Source organism: Ptychodera flava, chromosome 11 (genome assembly GCF_041260155.1).
Source record: "Ptychodera flava strain L36383 chromosome 11, AS_Pfla_20210202, whole genome shotgun sequence".
Lineage (NCBI taxonomy): Eukaryota > Metazoa > Hemichordata > Enteropneusta > Ptychoderidae > Ptychodera > Ptychodera flava.
The window spans coordinates 30,390,817-30,408,433 of record NC_091938.1 but is presented as its reverse complement, the minus strand read 5'-3'; the positions used below and the strand labels follow the sequence as shown (position 1 = coordinate 30,408,433).

Genomic DNA, 17,617 nt, shown 5'->3' with positions numbered 1-17,617 from the left:
TGACATTTTGTCAAAATAATTGTATTGCTAAGTTATCCCTATATACCAAAAATCAGACCTCTAGCTCTATTGACTCGCTCAAAATTAGATTTGCGCATAATTGATGAGGTATAATATGTGGCGTCATAAGGTGTCCCATCATACCATATATGAAGGGTGTAGCACTTGTGGTTACTGAGTTATGGACAAATATGTATATTTGAGGTCAAAGGTCACCGAGGTCACATGACATTTTGTCAAAAAAATTGTAGTGCTCAGTTATCCCTATATACCAAAAATCAGACCTCTAGCTCTATTGGCTCGCTCAAAATTAGATATGCACATAATTAATGAGGTACAATATGTGGCGTCATAAAGTGTCCCATCATACCATACATGAAGGTAGCAGCACTTGTGGTTAGTGAGTTATGGATAAATATGTATATTTGAGGTCAAAGGTCACTGAGGTCACGTGACATCTTGTCAAAAAATTTTTATTGCTAAGTTATCCCTTTATACCAAAAATCAGACCTCTAGCTCTATTGGCTTGCTGAAAATTAGATATGCGCATAATTAATGAGGTACAATATGTGGCGTCATAAGCTGTGCCACCATACCATACATGAAGGGTGTAGCGCGCTTGTGGATACTGAGTTATGGACAAATATGTATATTTGAGGTCAAAGGTCACCGAGGTCACGTGACATTTTGAAAAAAAAATTGTAGTGCTCAGTTATCCCTATATACCAAAAATCAGACCTCTAGCTCTATTGGCTTGCTGAAAATTAGATATGCGCATAATTAATGAGGTACAATATGTGGCGTCATAAGCTGTGCCACCATACCATACATGAAGGGTGTAGCGCTTGTGGATACTGAGTTATGGACAAATATGTATATTTGAGGTCAAAGGTCACCGAGGTCACGTGACATTTTGAAAAAAAAATAGTATTGCTAAGTTATCCCTATATACCAAAAAACAGACCTCTAGCTCTATTGGCTTGCTCAAAATTAGATATGCGCATAATTAATGAGGTACAATATGTGGCGTCATAAGCTGTCCCATCATACCATATATGAAGGGTGTAGCACTTGTGGTTACCGAGTTATGGACATATATATATATTTGAGGTCACCAAGGTCACCAAGGTCACGTGACATTTTGTCAAAATATCTGAGATATCTGCGTGAAAGCATTGACTCACGGATGGACTCATGGACGGACATGACCCAATCTATAAGCCCCCTGGACTTCATCCGTTGGGACTAAAAACTGTGTCACTGCATCCTTTTTCCAATATGAATACGATGAGAAACTAAATTTTTATTTTTCTCGGCCTTATACATGGGAGTCTATGGACTGCCTTATACATGGGAGTCTATGGACTGCCTTATACATGGGAGTCTATGGAGACGGCCTTATACATGGGAGTCTATGGAGGTGAAAACTAAAAAGTCCTCTAACACGACCAAATTTGATCGCATTGTGAAACAAATCGACGTGCATCTGTATGGGGTAGGGTACTATCCTTGTGCAAAGTTTGAAAGAAATTGACCTGGGCATCTCTGAGATATCTGCGTGAACGGACGGACGCACGGACGGACGCACACACGCACGGACATGACCAAACCTATAAGTCCCCCCGGACGGTGTCCGTGGGGACTAAAAATGAAGGGGGTTTACAATGGAGCGTTATGCACAGAGCTGTGCTGTTTTTCGTTCATATGGCAACTGTTCTCTCTGTAACGACATTCATTCACTCTAACATAGTTTCCTTGAGTGTCCAAATATCCAACTGCTTCTAGGCGTTTTCTTTAATATAATGTCTCAAGTAGTGTCAACTGGATAAACTGTCAACATTGCATGGTTTTTCATTAATCTCCCTGTTGAAAATGCTGTGTTTCTTCATAGACGTGCAGTGTTTCTATTCCTTTACATAAATATCACAATGGCTAAGTCATCTAATCATTTAGCAAGAAGGAATGGGTTTAGGAACCAAGGCTTTGTTGAGCCATTGAAAGTATTTAAAACCAACATTTACTCCAGATTGAGACTTGAATTTGAGTACATCGTTTTGATATAAATTGTCATGCTTTTAATATCACTTTGGCTTTTAATGACATTCTTTGTGACCCTCGTGATGTCCACCTCACTTTTTCCTATTATAACATATAAGAACTGCTCTGTTTTTGTTCATTGGTAATTTGTATCGTCTTTTTGAAATATTAAGCGGTTTATGATAACATTTTCTTGTTGTTTTCTTTTGTTTTTCATGAAGTTTTCTGTTTGCTGCCGACCATCACTTTGTAGTGATTGTCTTTTTTGTGTATTTATAATATTTCCATTGTTGCCTGGCAATGTAAAATTTTCCATACGTCTAGCATGTAAATATGGACCTCTTTGAAATAAAGATGATTGAAAACTACTACTAGTACTACTAGTACTACTACTACTACTACTACTACTACTACTACTAATGATAATAATAATAACAATAACAATAACTGATAATTATTGATGTTATGTTTGCAACACTCAGCTTTTTGAATCGAGCATTTTATTGCAACTTAATATTCACAAAACTGACAGAAGACTGACAACAAACAGTCAAGCATAATGGTTACATTTTGCTAATTCTCTGAAATCTCTATTGTTTAAAAGTGCGTCATGACAAGCATTTATTTATTTGTCAAAGATTTAATCTTACTGCAGTCACAACAATGTACACCATTTTGCTCGGTGAATTAATTTCATTCTTTCACAATAATGATGTCTTCGTCGTCTGCATCAAAATATAATTTGCCATCAACTGAGTGGCAACACTTCTCCCTAAGGTAGATCAACAATTTGTCGACGATCTCTTCAGGAATATTCTTCCTAACATCGACTATCTGGAGTATGAAATCAAGAATATCGTTGCCGTCTTTCGATTCTTCTCTGAAGCATTCATCAACCCCTATGCCATTCTTTCTGCGCAAGATTTTCATATTCACATTTGGCATAGTTTGACCTAGTTTCTGCCGGAGTTCCATCGAGCCGTATGAAGAAATAGTGCGGCAGCTATGGTGTTTTTCCGCCTCTTGTAGAATTTTCTCCCAAGCATCTTAGAGTAGAGGAAGAAACACAGAACGAAAGGTTTGAAGAAACATTTGTCCGCTGTTAATTATAATGAAATTTTAAAAAGTCATGCATGTATGTATACTTGTGTGTGTCTATATATGTCTATATATATATATATATATATATATATATATATATATATATATATATATATATATATATATATATAATATAAGCGTGTGTTTGTATGCATGGGGTACGCAAGCGCGTTGTATGTAAAATTGAGGAAGGACACATGCATGTACATATGCAAATGTTGAATCTGTATGAGGAATCAGGGTCACCAAACGAACTGATACTTTATGGATGTCGTCAAAGAATCATCACATGCAAACGAAAAGTCCCCCCCCCCCCCATTCTAGCTCGCTCTCTCTCTCTCTCTCTCTCTCTCTCTCTCTCTCTCCATCTCTCCATAATTTTCATCGTATATAAGGAGAATGTAGCTGCCTGAATGCATGTTTTGTATGCAGGAATGGATGAATGCATGCATACACATGTGATGCACCATTGTGCATAAATTATTACTGTTTAGCGTAGGTTTATTTTATCCCTTTCACTTCGGTGCAGTGGAAGTGAACTTAAAATAGTGTACGAGCCACTGTTGTTTATTGAAGAACTAAGTCTGTCATTTCAAAACAAAGGGTGACAATATCATGTAGCATCCATACACATAAATAACTTGTATTTTGCAGGGGAAGATAACCGAAAATGAAATCGGGAATTGAAAAAATAGCGTCAAGGACACTTTCTCGCTACTATTGGTAAGACATTTTATAAGAATTCATGTTTTACCTAAAATTGCACATACTAAACAACAGGCAGTACATATCAGATTTCAAAAATATCAGTCCAGTTATTTCAGAGTAGATTTTTACCAAAAATAGAAGAAATTGCTTCAAAAATACAATTGGTGTTCTGTGGTAATTTGAACAAGGCTATGTGTTCGTAGTTTTATAGCAGGAGCTTTTACAAATGTTCCTTTTTGAGAATAAAAAAGGTATAATTTAATGCAAACAAGAAATCAAAAGTAAAAATCCATTCAAAAGTATCATCACACTCATGATAGTAAGTGTAAAAGGTATAATCATGATATCAATAACACATTACATCGTAGATAGCAACCCATCCAAATTGGCATAACAAAAGTGTGCATACTTTTATGCGTCAAAATATGAAACGTAAAAATCTATCTCAAAATATCCCAATTCTTCTTAACACAAAATATGAAACTAATAGATCCAACAATTTCCAGGTTATCACAACACATTACATGACAGAGAGAAACCCATCCTAATTGCTTCAGTTGGCAAAAAGAAAGTGAGAGCTCAAAAATTGACTAAGTACAATAATTAAACAGCAGTGACCAAGCCGATAATGGAGATTATCTAGCCCAATAGGAATTTTCATTTACACTGGTATCTCAATTAATTAACTTGATATTGCTTGCATTAACGTTTGGGTGCATCCAGCCATCTGGTGTTCCGCTTGATGGGAAATCCTTCCATATCAGACATTTTTATTAGTCCATGATATACTTTCTAAAGTTGGGCAAAAAGCTTACGTAGGTCATCCCTAGTGAGTTGTTTACCAACTTGAAAAGTATTAGATGAGCACTTTTTGAGAGAAAGATTTTTCGACCAAAACTTTTGCAGAACAAAGATTTTGACCAAACATGACAAAAAATTGCTTTAAAATTACAATTTGCATTATTATAATTTCAACAAATGTCTCTAAAGTAATCTCTCTGGACCTGTATATCACATATCGAAGCTTTCTGATGGTCGTTTTCGATTAAAAAAAATTAAGCTTTTTTGTCTCAAAATCACAAACATTGTCTTAAAATCACGAATTTCAAGAATTCTAAGCAAGGGATTCCGTACGGACATGTGTACTAAATATCAAAGCTTTTAAATGAGCGCTTTTGAAGAAGATGATTACAGCTTTTTTGACCAAAAATGGCAATAACTGCCTAAAAATACAAACTGGCATACTTAATCACACTTTCTACAAACGTAAATCAGGTCATTCCTGGGGACCTGTATACCAATTATTAAAGTTGTCGGACCAGCAGTTATTGAGAAGAAGATTTTGGTATTTTTTGCATTTTTGACAATATCATTAAAATGAAAAACGTTGTCCCAATTCTGCCATACACCTTCAAACAAAATATCATAGTAACAAGTGAAGCCCTTTTCAAGTTATCTCAGTGGACGGACAGATAGGAAGATATGCAGACAGAGACAGAAAGTGGGCAAATACCCATACATGCCATCCTTTAAACTTTGTAAGGGAAGCTAATAAAAAATCCTCGAGGACAATAAGTATAATGTGTGCGTGAACAATTTATGTAAGTGTGGTATTATTCGAGATAATATCAATAACAAAGTTATTTCACAATTATGATGCAAATTAGTATCAAGCTCTGACAGGTTTAAATCTGACTGATACTTTTAATTTGCAATTTTGCAGAAGTCTTTGCATTTGTAAATTTAACTTTCATGATTTTGTGTTCTAACTCGCATGGTATTCTAATTGATTGGACGGACCTAAAATATTGAAAACATCAATGAGAAGTGACATCACAATTTGCTGCTGTAACTTTTTATGACAACACTACTCGCTTAAGGAGAGTCATCTTGTTGGAAATGTGTTAAAGCAAAGTTACAAACTAGACAAAAGCGAGAAACTTTCATTGGAAAAATTATTGGAAATGGTGTCTTTCTAATTATGATGCAACATTCCAGCCGCAGAAAATTGTCTTATCGCGGTCTTGAGCAGCTTGAAAACTATCTTTGTTACAACTTTCATAGCCTTTCTGTAACGTTTAAAGTTTAGTATTTGTGTGACATTTGCACAGAGTACCGAGTGAAAGTGAATTTCAACATGTACGTAGATATAGTAATTTGGTTTATGTTCCTAAAACAGTACAATTATGTTTACTGTTTAATGCTTCATATATTATGTCTTTCAAGACGAATTTCAGAATTTATACTTAATCCAGCCTCAGCAATTCAATAAATGACAAACTTTCCGGCTAACAGACTAATTTTGTGCTGGTTTACTGCCATCAATTAGTGAGTTAATGACTATGAAATGTGTTGTTATATCCAAACCTCTATTCCATAATGTACGAACAAACTGCGTGTCTTCCTCGGCATTGCACATACCGGTACATTTCCAATGTTACAATACACGATTATTATACTAAAATATAAAGTGCACTTACCGACAGACATTGTATTGAATAATGTTCCTCCTTTCTTGAGAATTTTATAAAGGTCGTGGAATATCTGCCCAGGGTTAGATATGAAGTATGCACAATGAATAGCAATAATTATATCGAAGTAATTCTCCTTATCCTGCCATGGTTTGCCAAGAAACTCCTCTAAAGCCATTTGGTGATATGTAAGCCGTACATTTTTCCACTCTCCTCTGTCCTGTTTTGAAGATTCTATTGTCTTGAATTTCTGAATTTCACTCTCGGAGGGCTCTACGACAACATAGTCGACGAAATCAACTTTTTTAGCCAGAGCATCTATGATATAGACGTCCTTGGTACCTGTTAATCAAAACGTGATGTGTTAGATTGGTACATTTTGGTCGATAGCTGTTGTGTTTTCAGACAGAATTCCTGTCTTTTAAGGGCTAATTTACATTTTTATGACTTTATCGCCTCAACCACAAAAAACAAAACAAAACAAAAAAACAAAACCAAAATACAAAAAAACGAACACCACAGCTATGGACCCACAGCTAGTTAGATTGTTACATACTCTTGTGGTTCCGAAAGATAAAAGAAAATGGGGTTCAAATGCTTTGTTCTTTTTCCAAATAAAAGGGCTTTGTTCTTTTGTTCTTTTTCCAAATAAAAGTTCGCCCCACGTAAATGGAAATATGCGTGTGACATTCTTTCAGTTTCAATGACCTAAATCAGAGACATATACGTGTATGAGTTCATGTCTTTGATTAGACAGGCATATATACTGGTCTATCAGGTTGATCGTTTACACTTGCATGTTCATCACACACATTTTCTTCAAAAGTACACACAAAATGTATTGATAAGCCAGACATTAAAGTTTCCGACTCTTTTAACCACTGTTTAAAAAACATGAAAGTCTCCTGGATCGTACCAAAGAGGTAGCTCGGAATTGCAAGAAAAACATACCAGGGGTTCTATGGTCTTGGCAGAGACCGAACACTAATTGCCAGAACTCAGGGTGCCAGTTTATGATCTCTTTCACGTAAACAGAAAGACAATTGACTGGACACACATACGAATTGACCACTCACACACAATGATTAAATGAGTCGGCAGCATTAATGTCTTGCTATATTCAAGCAAAATGGCAAAGTTAGATATAAAGAGATAATAGACATCACACCATCATGTAATACTTACCATCTCCTGATCCGATTGCGAGTACAGATATAGCTGTGTCTTTGCAGAAACTGAAATCTTGGAATGTATTTTTCAACCTCCACTGCTGCTCTTCATAGAATGTGGTTCGTCTGTACCTACATAGCGTCGAATACCTTTCAAAAAACTCGTGTTCGTAGTTCATCAAGAGCTTGGTTTCAACTGCCATTATGTCCTGGAACAAATTTTATATGGACAAATGAAATCATGAATAAGAGGATCTTTCAATGCTTAAGAGGGTAAACATATAAACGTATTGCGGTTAATATATGGGAATATAATTTGACTGCTTCATTCTTAGAATTTTAGTTGCATTTTCTGCTTCAAATATACGGTATTAGTGAAACGCATAATATATTTTCAATAACACGTTTATCTGTTTTTTTAAAGTTAAGCATACATCTCTCTTCTCAGTCCCTAGAAAGCTCCCTGGTTGCTAAACACTTGCATTAACGGGAAAATCTGCATTGAGAGTAGATTGCGAAAGTACGGTTATCATTCATCCAACCAAAACAATTGCATTATATGATAGTTTTGCAGTCATCAGGACCTACTGACCAATTTATTTTGGAGATTTTCTGTGAATACATTACATAAAACTAATAATAATGTGCATAGCTCTACAAACTGAAAGACTGCGACACAAAGATTACAACAGACGATTAATACAAAGAAAAAATTCAGCATTTGACAAAAACGCACAGCATTAAACATGTTGACGACCAAACATATCTATCTCTCAGTCTAGTAAACACAATACGAACGCGACTTGGTACACAATATAACAAAATTAGACATCCCAGCTTCCAAAATGAAAGAAAAAACCTTCAGTAGGACAACATAGGAATACATACAATCTGCCAATATACCACACAATTTATCCTCTAAAATTGAACTTGATATAGTCCGTGGGCTAGAGGGGGTCTACGTGCACCCCCCACAGGATAACAAACCTGTATTTTTCAGAACCCTTGGGATCCCTAGAATACGAAATGGAATTTTAACAGAAAAAATATAGGGACGCAATAGCTGTTATGGTCATGTTTTGAAGGGTACCGCAAAATCACGATTTTCCAAGCCAAATGCATTTTCGTCAAATCTGTCTTCTTGTAAGGCATGTGCTGAGCTCAATTTTTGACATAACCTCACTTGTTTGATATCATTAGAAAGAAAATCTATTCCTCTTTAAGATGACATATTGCACTATGCAATATCTTCTACACTTTTTGTCAAATATAACCAAAACTTACCCCTCACCCCAAAATTTAACATTACAAATTACAGAAAATCTCAAATTCTACCAATTTTTTAGCTAGGCAGAATAAAAAATGCAATGCTTTGTCTGAAATCTGTTTTATTTGATACAGGGACATGTCAGAAATATGAAATAGACTTTTAAAAGAAAAAATATTGGGAATCTACAGCTGTAACAGTCATATTTTGAAGGGTACAGCAAAATAATAGTGTTGCAAATTTGCATGCATTTTTGTTAAAACTGTCTTCCTATAAGTTATCTGCTGAGCTTGTTTTTGAATATAACCTGGCTTGTTAGGTATCATTAGAAAGATAATTTACTAATCTGTAGAATGACATATTGTAACATGCAATATCTTCTATAGTTTTCATGATATATAACCAAAACTTACCCCATACCCCAAAGTTTACATTGAAAATTTCAGTCATAGCTAAAACCAAATTCTACCATTTTTTTAGCTTGACACAAAAAATCTGGCCGTTTTTGCTATTAAATCTATTTTATTTGGTACAGGGACATGTCAGAAATATGAAATAGACTTTTAACAGAAAAAATATTGAGAATCTACATCTGTAACAGTCATATTTTGAAGGGTACCGCAAAATCATAGTGTAGCAGATTTGCATGCATTTTTGTTAAAACTGTCTTCTTATATGTTATCTGCTGAGCTTGTTTTTGAATATAAGGGGTAAGGGGTAAGTTTTGGTTATATTTGACAAAAAACGGTAGAAGATATTGCATAGTGCAATATGTCATCTTAAAGAGGAATAGATTTCCTTTCTAATGATACCAAACAAATGAGGTTATGTTAAAAAATGAGCTCAGCACATGACTTACAAGAAGACAGATTTGACGAAAATGCATTTGGCTTGGAAAATCGTGATTTTGCGGTACCCTTCAAAACATGACCATAACAGCTATTGCGTCCCTATATTTTTTCTGTTAAAATTCCATTTCATATTCTAGGGATCCCAAGGGTTCTGAAAAATACAGGTTTGTTATCCTGTGGGGGGTGGGGGGGGGTGCACGTAGACCCCCTCTAGCCCACGGACTAATACAACTGTTGAAGAAAGTCTGGCAAACTTTCGAAATGTAGCGTCAACGCATCATATTTGTCCCATGCAGTCTCTCCACTCTGGAGCACAGACTGCACTGACAGGCAGATTACAGCCACTGTGTCTCGCCGTGCCAAATCGGCTCTATACACAAGCAAAAATTAAACAAGAAAATACCGTCAATGACGCTGTACCTTCTCTAATGTGTGGCCAGGTCAGGTAATTGGTTGTTGGCATGGAGTTGTTGGTAAATAGTTGATGATGTAGGGGCATGTGGTGGGATATGGACCCAAAGAACCGAAAAGATGCTTAAATACATCAATCAAAAAAATTCTAAGCTACAGTATAAACTGCCTAAAGATAGTTCAATGTGGAAAAAAGTTAAATAATTCAGAAATAAGAATTAACAGTCCAAAATGATGCACTTCCTTACTGACCTGAGTGCATGTGAAATACACAACCTGACATCTGTAAATTAAATGTATACCAAGTGATCATTTCAAGTCACTTTTAACTGTTTTTAATGGATTTTCCAAAGAGTCCTGTGGAAATGATGAAAAACGCTAATCTAGTCGCGTGTTTGTATAATGTTGTTTGGCTGATAATTGTCATAGTATTGAAAAAAAATTGAAAGTAAAGAAATTACTGTTTTTAATAGGCATATTTTCCTTGAAATACATGACCGTGTAAAGAATATATGCTAAAAGTGTTTAAGAGTAAATTTCTTTTCAAAAATTAATTTAATCTGTGACCAAAGGATTTTTATTCTTTGAGTTTACAAATTCAAACATTGCAATTTGTTCAATCATCTTGTGCAGTGCAAAATTTACAAAATGACTGAAAAACAAAAAAAATTGGCAGAATTACAGTCTTTGTGATGTAAAATTATGGGTTGACATCACAATAACTGTTAATCTGTTTGAAGTACTAATATACTATAATTTAAAAAAGAAAAGTTCATGCAGAAACGGTAAAATATATTGTCAGCAATGTAGTGTTAGTTTTGACTTTACATCAAAATATGCCTTTGCTGGATACCAAATATATAGGGCGAAAGATTAAAATCAGCCATGTTCAGCAAAATCCACACAACAGCATTGATCCTTTTCTAATTTGATTTGATTTGCTTATGTTATCCTTGTATGACAGTCAGTACAATATGGAACTTGAACACAACACAGTGAATAAGTATGCTGTAAATGAAATGGTGTGGCTGCATCCACATGCAGCAATAGGAGTGCCTTTGTCTCTCACCCCTCATTTCCAACCTGTCCCATCCCTGAAAAAATAGTTTGGTCTTATATTTATGATGTTAATAATTTCTGTATTTGTTAAAATGTGCGCATCTCAAAAACTTTTAATCATAAACATTTTCATTGTTTTTTATAGCTGACCAGTCAGTTAACCAGTTTATTTTGAATATTTGCGCATTTTTCCTCAGTATTTGACATTTTCTGAATACCTTCTTATTCAGTTTGTCATTTTCTAAAAGTTTAAATGCTCCATTGTGTGGTCAAGCTTTCCTCAAGCATCAAATATGGTACTTCATATAGGAGGGTCTGCCTCTAGAGGGCGGGCATCATGAACAGTGTTTGTTGGTTAATTCCTCCACCTAAACTTCTGATTGTAGTGTAAACATTGAACATGGCCGACGTCCGATTTTCCTGTCTAAAACTTTCACTCATTTTCGTTCATATGACTCTGAAACTCCAGGAAACGATTGGGAAGAGGAAAGGGTTATCTTGATCTTGAAATATTGAGGTACTTGCCGATATTTTGCAAAATTAAATGAGAAAAAATGCAAGGAAAATGCCGACAGGCTTACACAATGACAGTTTTCAGACTCGAGGCATATGATCATCTCTGCAGATTATGCAACAGGCCCAGATCACGTGAGGCCATGAGGGGATATCTACGCAACTCAGTACCAAACACTAGCGCTCACAGAGTGAGCAAACACAAAGTGAGTACCCCTAACGTCAGCTCAGTAGTCTGTAATAGATTGTAGTCAACTAAGAAACCTTGGAGAAAGGCTTAACACTGTGGCTATGCCGCTAAGTCCCTTTTGATTTTTGTCATAGCTCAAAATCGTTCTCCCACACCTCAACCTGAGCCATGAACACCCCCACCAGTTTATGATATGACCCATCACAATGGCATGACGTCAACGGATCTTGACAGACGGAATTCTTGACAGACGGAAGTCTTGACAGCAGCATACTGGTTTTCAACTCTAATACCTTCTCTGTCTATAAATAGACACGAGAAGGTAATAATATACTAAACGCAAACAACCAATATATGAACGATGTGTGAAGCTGCTTTCCCTTTTCTAACATGACTCTTACTTACTCTTGCTCTGCAGGCTCAAGTCGAAAGCTTACATACACGAGAATACATTTTCGGTATCCATCGTCCAATACATACATACAAACGTAACACTAGCTGTCCTAACAATCATGCACAGATTAATAGGCAATACACAGCTCGACTCACAAAAAATGTAAACAAAGTTAACCTAAAACACAAGATTATGAAATCATAAAAAATACACTGATCAGAATACACAAATATCAGCCAATTACAGTGCTCAGTTTACAGCCAGTAAAATTCGACTAGAAGGAAAACTAACCAATCAACATGAAGGCGGGTACAAGAGCCAACACCACCCTCAATACAAACAAGATAACAAAAACGTAACGGTTTAGTATTTCATGTACGCACGGTAACCCCACTCTTTCCAAAACGAATGGAAGAACCACCATATTTTAGCATTTCGTTCAAAATACCATCCACACCTGGGGATTTCCCCGATTTTAATTTACGCAAAGCTTTTAATATTTCTGATACTGTAAATGTGGAAAAAAGAATAAAATTCACATCATATTCATTGGCCGCTTCCATTTTTGTTAATTCAGAAAGAATAAGTTTAGAAACATTATCAGTTTCTTCACAAGAAAAATTACCCAACTGCTTAAAGTGAGAAAACCATTCACTAGGAGAAATAGACGAGTCTATTTTCTTACTGACATGACTCCCTGAAATATCCTTCCACAATTTCCAGTAATCATTACGGTCTTCGGAATAAACCTTTTCTAACTTCCTTAATTGACTCTCTCTGAAAGAAGACTGTTTATATTTTAACAATTTTTTGTATTCTCTTTTCAGAGTGAAACATCTCCCTCTAATATGTGGATCATTTGGGTAGCGATTCAACAGTTTACAGCAATCTTTCAGATCTTTACGAAGTGAAACACAAGACTTATCAAACCAAGACTGAAAAACACGTTTTGATTTCTTCTTTTTCAATTTCGGCGTAACCTTACGTAAACAGCGATCTGAAACTTTGTGAATAATACCTTCAAATACTTTTACGATATCATCACAAGAATGGGAACTATGACAGTCAATATTAAAATTTCTAAAGTCTTCTTGAATAGATGAACTTTGCAGAGTATTTAAGAAATCTTGTTTAGCATTATCATTCCACAAATATTTACGTGGACATGGTTTACACTCTACATCAACTGACCGCTTCACAATATTATTTATATTCATAGAAAAACCTATTGGACAATGATCAGAGAAATGTGTAAAAGTATATACTTTGAAATAATCTATCCGGTCCACTAAATTCTTTGTAACAATACCATAATCTACTGTACTAAATCCATTTCCCTTGTAACAAGTCGGTTTTCCATAAAGATCCCCTGCAGTTCTACCATTTAAAATCTGTAAGCCATTTTGAATGCAAAGATCGATAAGTTGTCTCCCAAAGGGATTGATACTACAATTACCATTATCCAATGAAATTCTATGATGTACAGAGTCAGGAATATAATCATTAGGTGTATGACAGTGATTTATGTCATCATGTTGAATATAATCTTGCAAATTACCTGTCCTAGCATTAAAGTCCCCTACTAAAATTATGTCTCCCAAACTCGAAAATTCAAGAATCTCAGAATGAAGAGCTTCAAAATAATCATTATTTACATGCATTACAGACCCTTGTGGAGGCAAATATACACAACACATAAAAACATCACTACTGAATGAGAAAAAATCCTTATCAAGTTTTACCCAGAGCAAGTCAGAAATTTTTGAATTCATCTTATGGATACCTGACTTAAAGCATGACTTAAATACAACAACAGATCCCCCAGCAGCACGTTTACTACGTTTATGTTGTAAATTTCTATCAGATCTAAAATAACTATAACTATCAAAAGCAACAGTGTTTGACTTTGAAAGCCATGTTTCTTGAATACACATTATATCAAATAGATTAACAATTGAGAGAAAATCTTCATCACCACATTTTTTTGATAAACCACCTTGGATGTTCCAACTTCCAACACGTAAAAAAGAACGCTTAAAATTCCTTCTTAAAACAGCAGTACTCTGCGAGGCAAAACACATGGCAGTGTAAAAGCTGAATAACAGAACTGGACAAATTGAAGGAAAACTTTATGAATAGCTGACTACAAATAAATAGAAAAAAGTAGCCAGAATAACAGGTGTGCTAAATTTAGCACCTGGTTGACAAAGGTTAATGGACACACAACAACTCTTTTGGAGCACAGTGTAACATTGTAGCCATTAGTGGCTGTATCCAGACAGTCCCAGGACATTAAAAACAAACAACATGAAAGGAAACAATGCTTCTCTTTGATGCTCTAGTCACCCCATTTACTATCAGTCATCAAAAAACCTGTGCCACCTGAATTTATATGAATTCCATCACTGTGATACAGGTAACTTGCATTAACATATCTGCTGTGCTGGTCACAATCTAAAACTGGTTGCGATTACCCTGATCATATCTAGCGTATGAACTATTGCCATAATTATAGTATGGCCTTCTATTGTAGGGCCTATTTCCTTGGAAAAAATCTCTACTATCCACCCGTCTAAAATTTGACGGGGATCTATATGTACAAGAATGAGTGGTTACATTGCTTCTCTTTGTTGCTCTGACACCCCATTTAATATCACTCACCAATAGACTTGTGCCACGTGAATTTATATGAATTCCATCACTGTGATAAAGGTAACTATTGTTACCTAATCTATTATGATCTACAAAGACGCAGTGATTTATGTCAGAACATGCGTTCTTAACCTTCTCATTAATATACTGGATTTGATTATTTAGAATGGAGTATTCACCATGGAAAGGTAAGATACCCGACACAACAATCATTGCTTTAGGACAGACATACTTAACTTCATTACATAATGAAATTATTCCATCAATGATTACATCATCACGTAAATAACCAACATCATTCGACCCTACATGCAAGATTACCAATCTCTGCATCAATATTATAGACATTTCTCAAACTTGAAAAAGCTTCATCAATATTTGAAGCTCTAAGCTTAACAGAACGCTTATTCTTATATAACAAACTCGTGTTGATGTACTTAGTAATTGAATAGTAAACGTTATGAACAATGTACATAACTGGATACAGCATGGGCCAAACAAGGATAACAATAGCAAACGGCCTTTTTAAAGGCCAACACATACTCAAAAGGGAGATACCGTATCAACACTGTGCCATGCCTCGAGACCAAAAATGTATACTAAAATTATACATAAAATTACAAAATAAATAGAGGAGGTCAACATCATAAGATGGCACAGAAACAGAACACAATATAAACATATCACGTCAACAAAAATGTCGCATTACAAGAGCACAAAACAAAATAAACATTGATATATTGTACACTTAGCAGCCACGAATTCATCGGAATTTCCAATTCCAAAACACAAAATGCAATACACCCAATCTCTAAGGCATGTCGTCAAGAACACTATCAGAAAACGGTGAGTTACCATCAAACTGTTAGATAAAATAAGCAGAATGACATTCTATGCACTAATGATTAGGAAGCGTCAAAGGTTACTCGTCCACAGTGATTTCAAACAAAGATTACAGCTGACAATTTATAACACAGAAAAAATACAACATTTTGACAGACACGCACAACATAAAACATGTTGACCACATATATCTATCGCTTAATCTAGTAGTGCAATATGAACACGACCTTGAACAAAACTTAACAAAATTAGACATCCGAGCTTCAAGAATGAAAGAACAAACCTTCAGTGGGACAACATAGGAATACGTACAATCTGCCCATATACCACACAATTTATCCACTGAAGACGAACTTGAGGCAACTGATGAAGAAAGTCTGGCAAACTTTCGAAATGTACCGTCAAAGGATGGCACCCCCTAAGTCAGTTGCCGGTCACTTACGTGGAAAACGCCTGTCACGGTTTAACGGGGATCGAAACAAATGAAGGAAGCCATGTTGTTGTTGTTTGAGCTTAAATCCCTGCGTTGATTTGTCGCAGCACCGTCTAAGGAAAAAGACGTAGAGTTAAAAAACACAAAATAAAAGAAATTAAGGTGGTCTGTCCAACTCTCCCCTTCCGTTCTTCAGCAGAACTGCACGCTTGGTGTGGATTGTATATAGGTACTCCCTACTCCATAGTTCGATGAAATGTGTATAATTTAAAAGGTTGTTCGCATCCGGGTGTCTTGTAAAGTCTAAGATTATCTGTGTGAAAAGTGCGGGGTTGAGTACTGTTATCCTGTATGTTGACTGTGGAATGATTTCTTGAAGCTTGGTCTGGTATTTCAACCTTATATCTGTAAGAGTGCAGCATTCACTGAGGAAATGTTGTCTTGTTTCTGGTTCGAGGTTACATACATGTTACATACAACCAGCGTAAAGTTGGCGTCATCCTCATCCTCCTCCTCAGCCTCAGGTGACCTTTCTAGCTGACGCTGAAAACGACGCTGCTCAGCGTCAGCTTCAGCGTCGTATCCGAAGATTGCCGAAGTGACGCTACCCGATAACGGATAAATGATAAAATTCGCCCATAACTTAAGAAAATAACAACTCCATTCTTTCTCAACTTTCTTTTGAATCGTAAAACTGGCTCGCAGGTAATTTTTAATCGTTAAAATATCTCATACAGGCTAGTTTTTTGGAAATGTACGTAATTTTCAGTCCATAGCTCCGTGGATGTGTTTGTTGGTATCCTCTCAACTCTTGCGTTAAGATTTTCCAAAAATTGGTGCAAAAAGGTACACATGGTCCGAAATTTGTAAAAATCGCCACTATGAGAGGCGATATGAAAGCCCTAATTATTCAGAGGATATATAAAATAATTAACTTGCAGAACTATGACTTGAGGCCTGAAAAGTCAACGCCACCTTTGAACTTTAAATTGAAATTAAGGGCTAAGAATGTTGCATTGTAACTACATCGTGAGAAGCAGAGAGTTTACTAAATATTATGAAATACAAACCCAACTGTGTTCTGATTTCTGATTAACATTTACAGTGATATGAAACTTGGAGCACATTTTTAAAGTCGTTTTTACGCTTACTATTCCCTCAGACGCATTCGGGAATAATCGGATCTGACGCCGGTGAAGCTGACGCTGTAGCGTCATCCTCATCCTCATTTTCGCGTGACCCCTGAGGCTGAGGATGAGGATGAGTATGACGCCAACTTTACGCTCGTTTACATACATACATGTTGTTTTTGCACTGGAGGGTAGGCAACACCAACAATCATAACCGTGGGTCAGGCAAACGAAAGTAGAGGTGAAAAGCACTTGCAAACTATTGGTGGCGCTGTGTCATTCTGCGGTCGCCGGGTTCAATCGCCGGTCTCAAGAGTTTGACAGGGTAGATCAATTTTGGAAACGGATTTTTCTCATTGTAATTAGACAAATATAACTGGAGATGCTG

At 35.9% G+C, this 17,617-nt stretch overlaps 1 protein-coding gene across 3 annotated transcripts; it reads right to left on the bottom strand.

Moving 5' to 3' along the window:
- Positions 1-2,491: 2,491 nt before the first annotated feature.
- Positions 2,492-16,678, bottom strand: LOC139144063 (histamine N-methyltransferase-like). 3 transcript variants are annotated; one of them, XM_070714712.1, is made up of 4 exons: positions 16,109-16,678; positions 7,503-7,695; positions 6,327-6,659; positions 2,492-3,083 (listed from the first exon to the last, which is right to left on the bottom strand). In XM_070714712.1, exons 2-4 carry the CDS (start codon positions 7,687-7,689, stop codon positions 2,731-2,733), a joined length of 873 nt encoding a protein of 290 aa, XP_070570813.1. In that variant the 5' UTR covers positions 7,690-7,695; positions 16,109-16,678; the 3' UTR covers positions 2,492-2,730. The 3 variants fall into 3 exon arrangements, with proteins under 3 accessions (XP_070570813.1, XP_070570814.1, XP_070570815.1); XM_070714713.1 differs by having other exon boundaries at positions 15,950-16,600; XM_070714714.1 differs by having other exon boundaries at positions 15,979-16,172.
- Between the last annotated feature and the right edge of the window lie 939 nt (positions 16,679-17,617).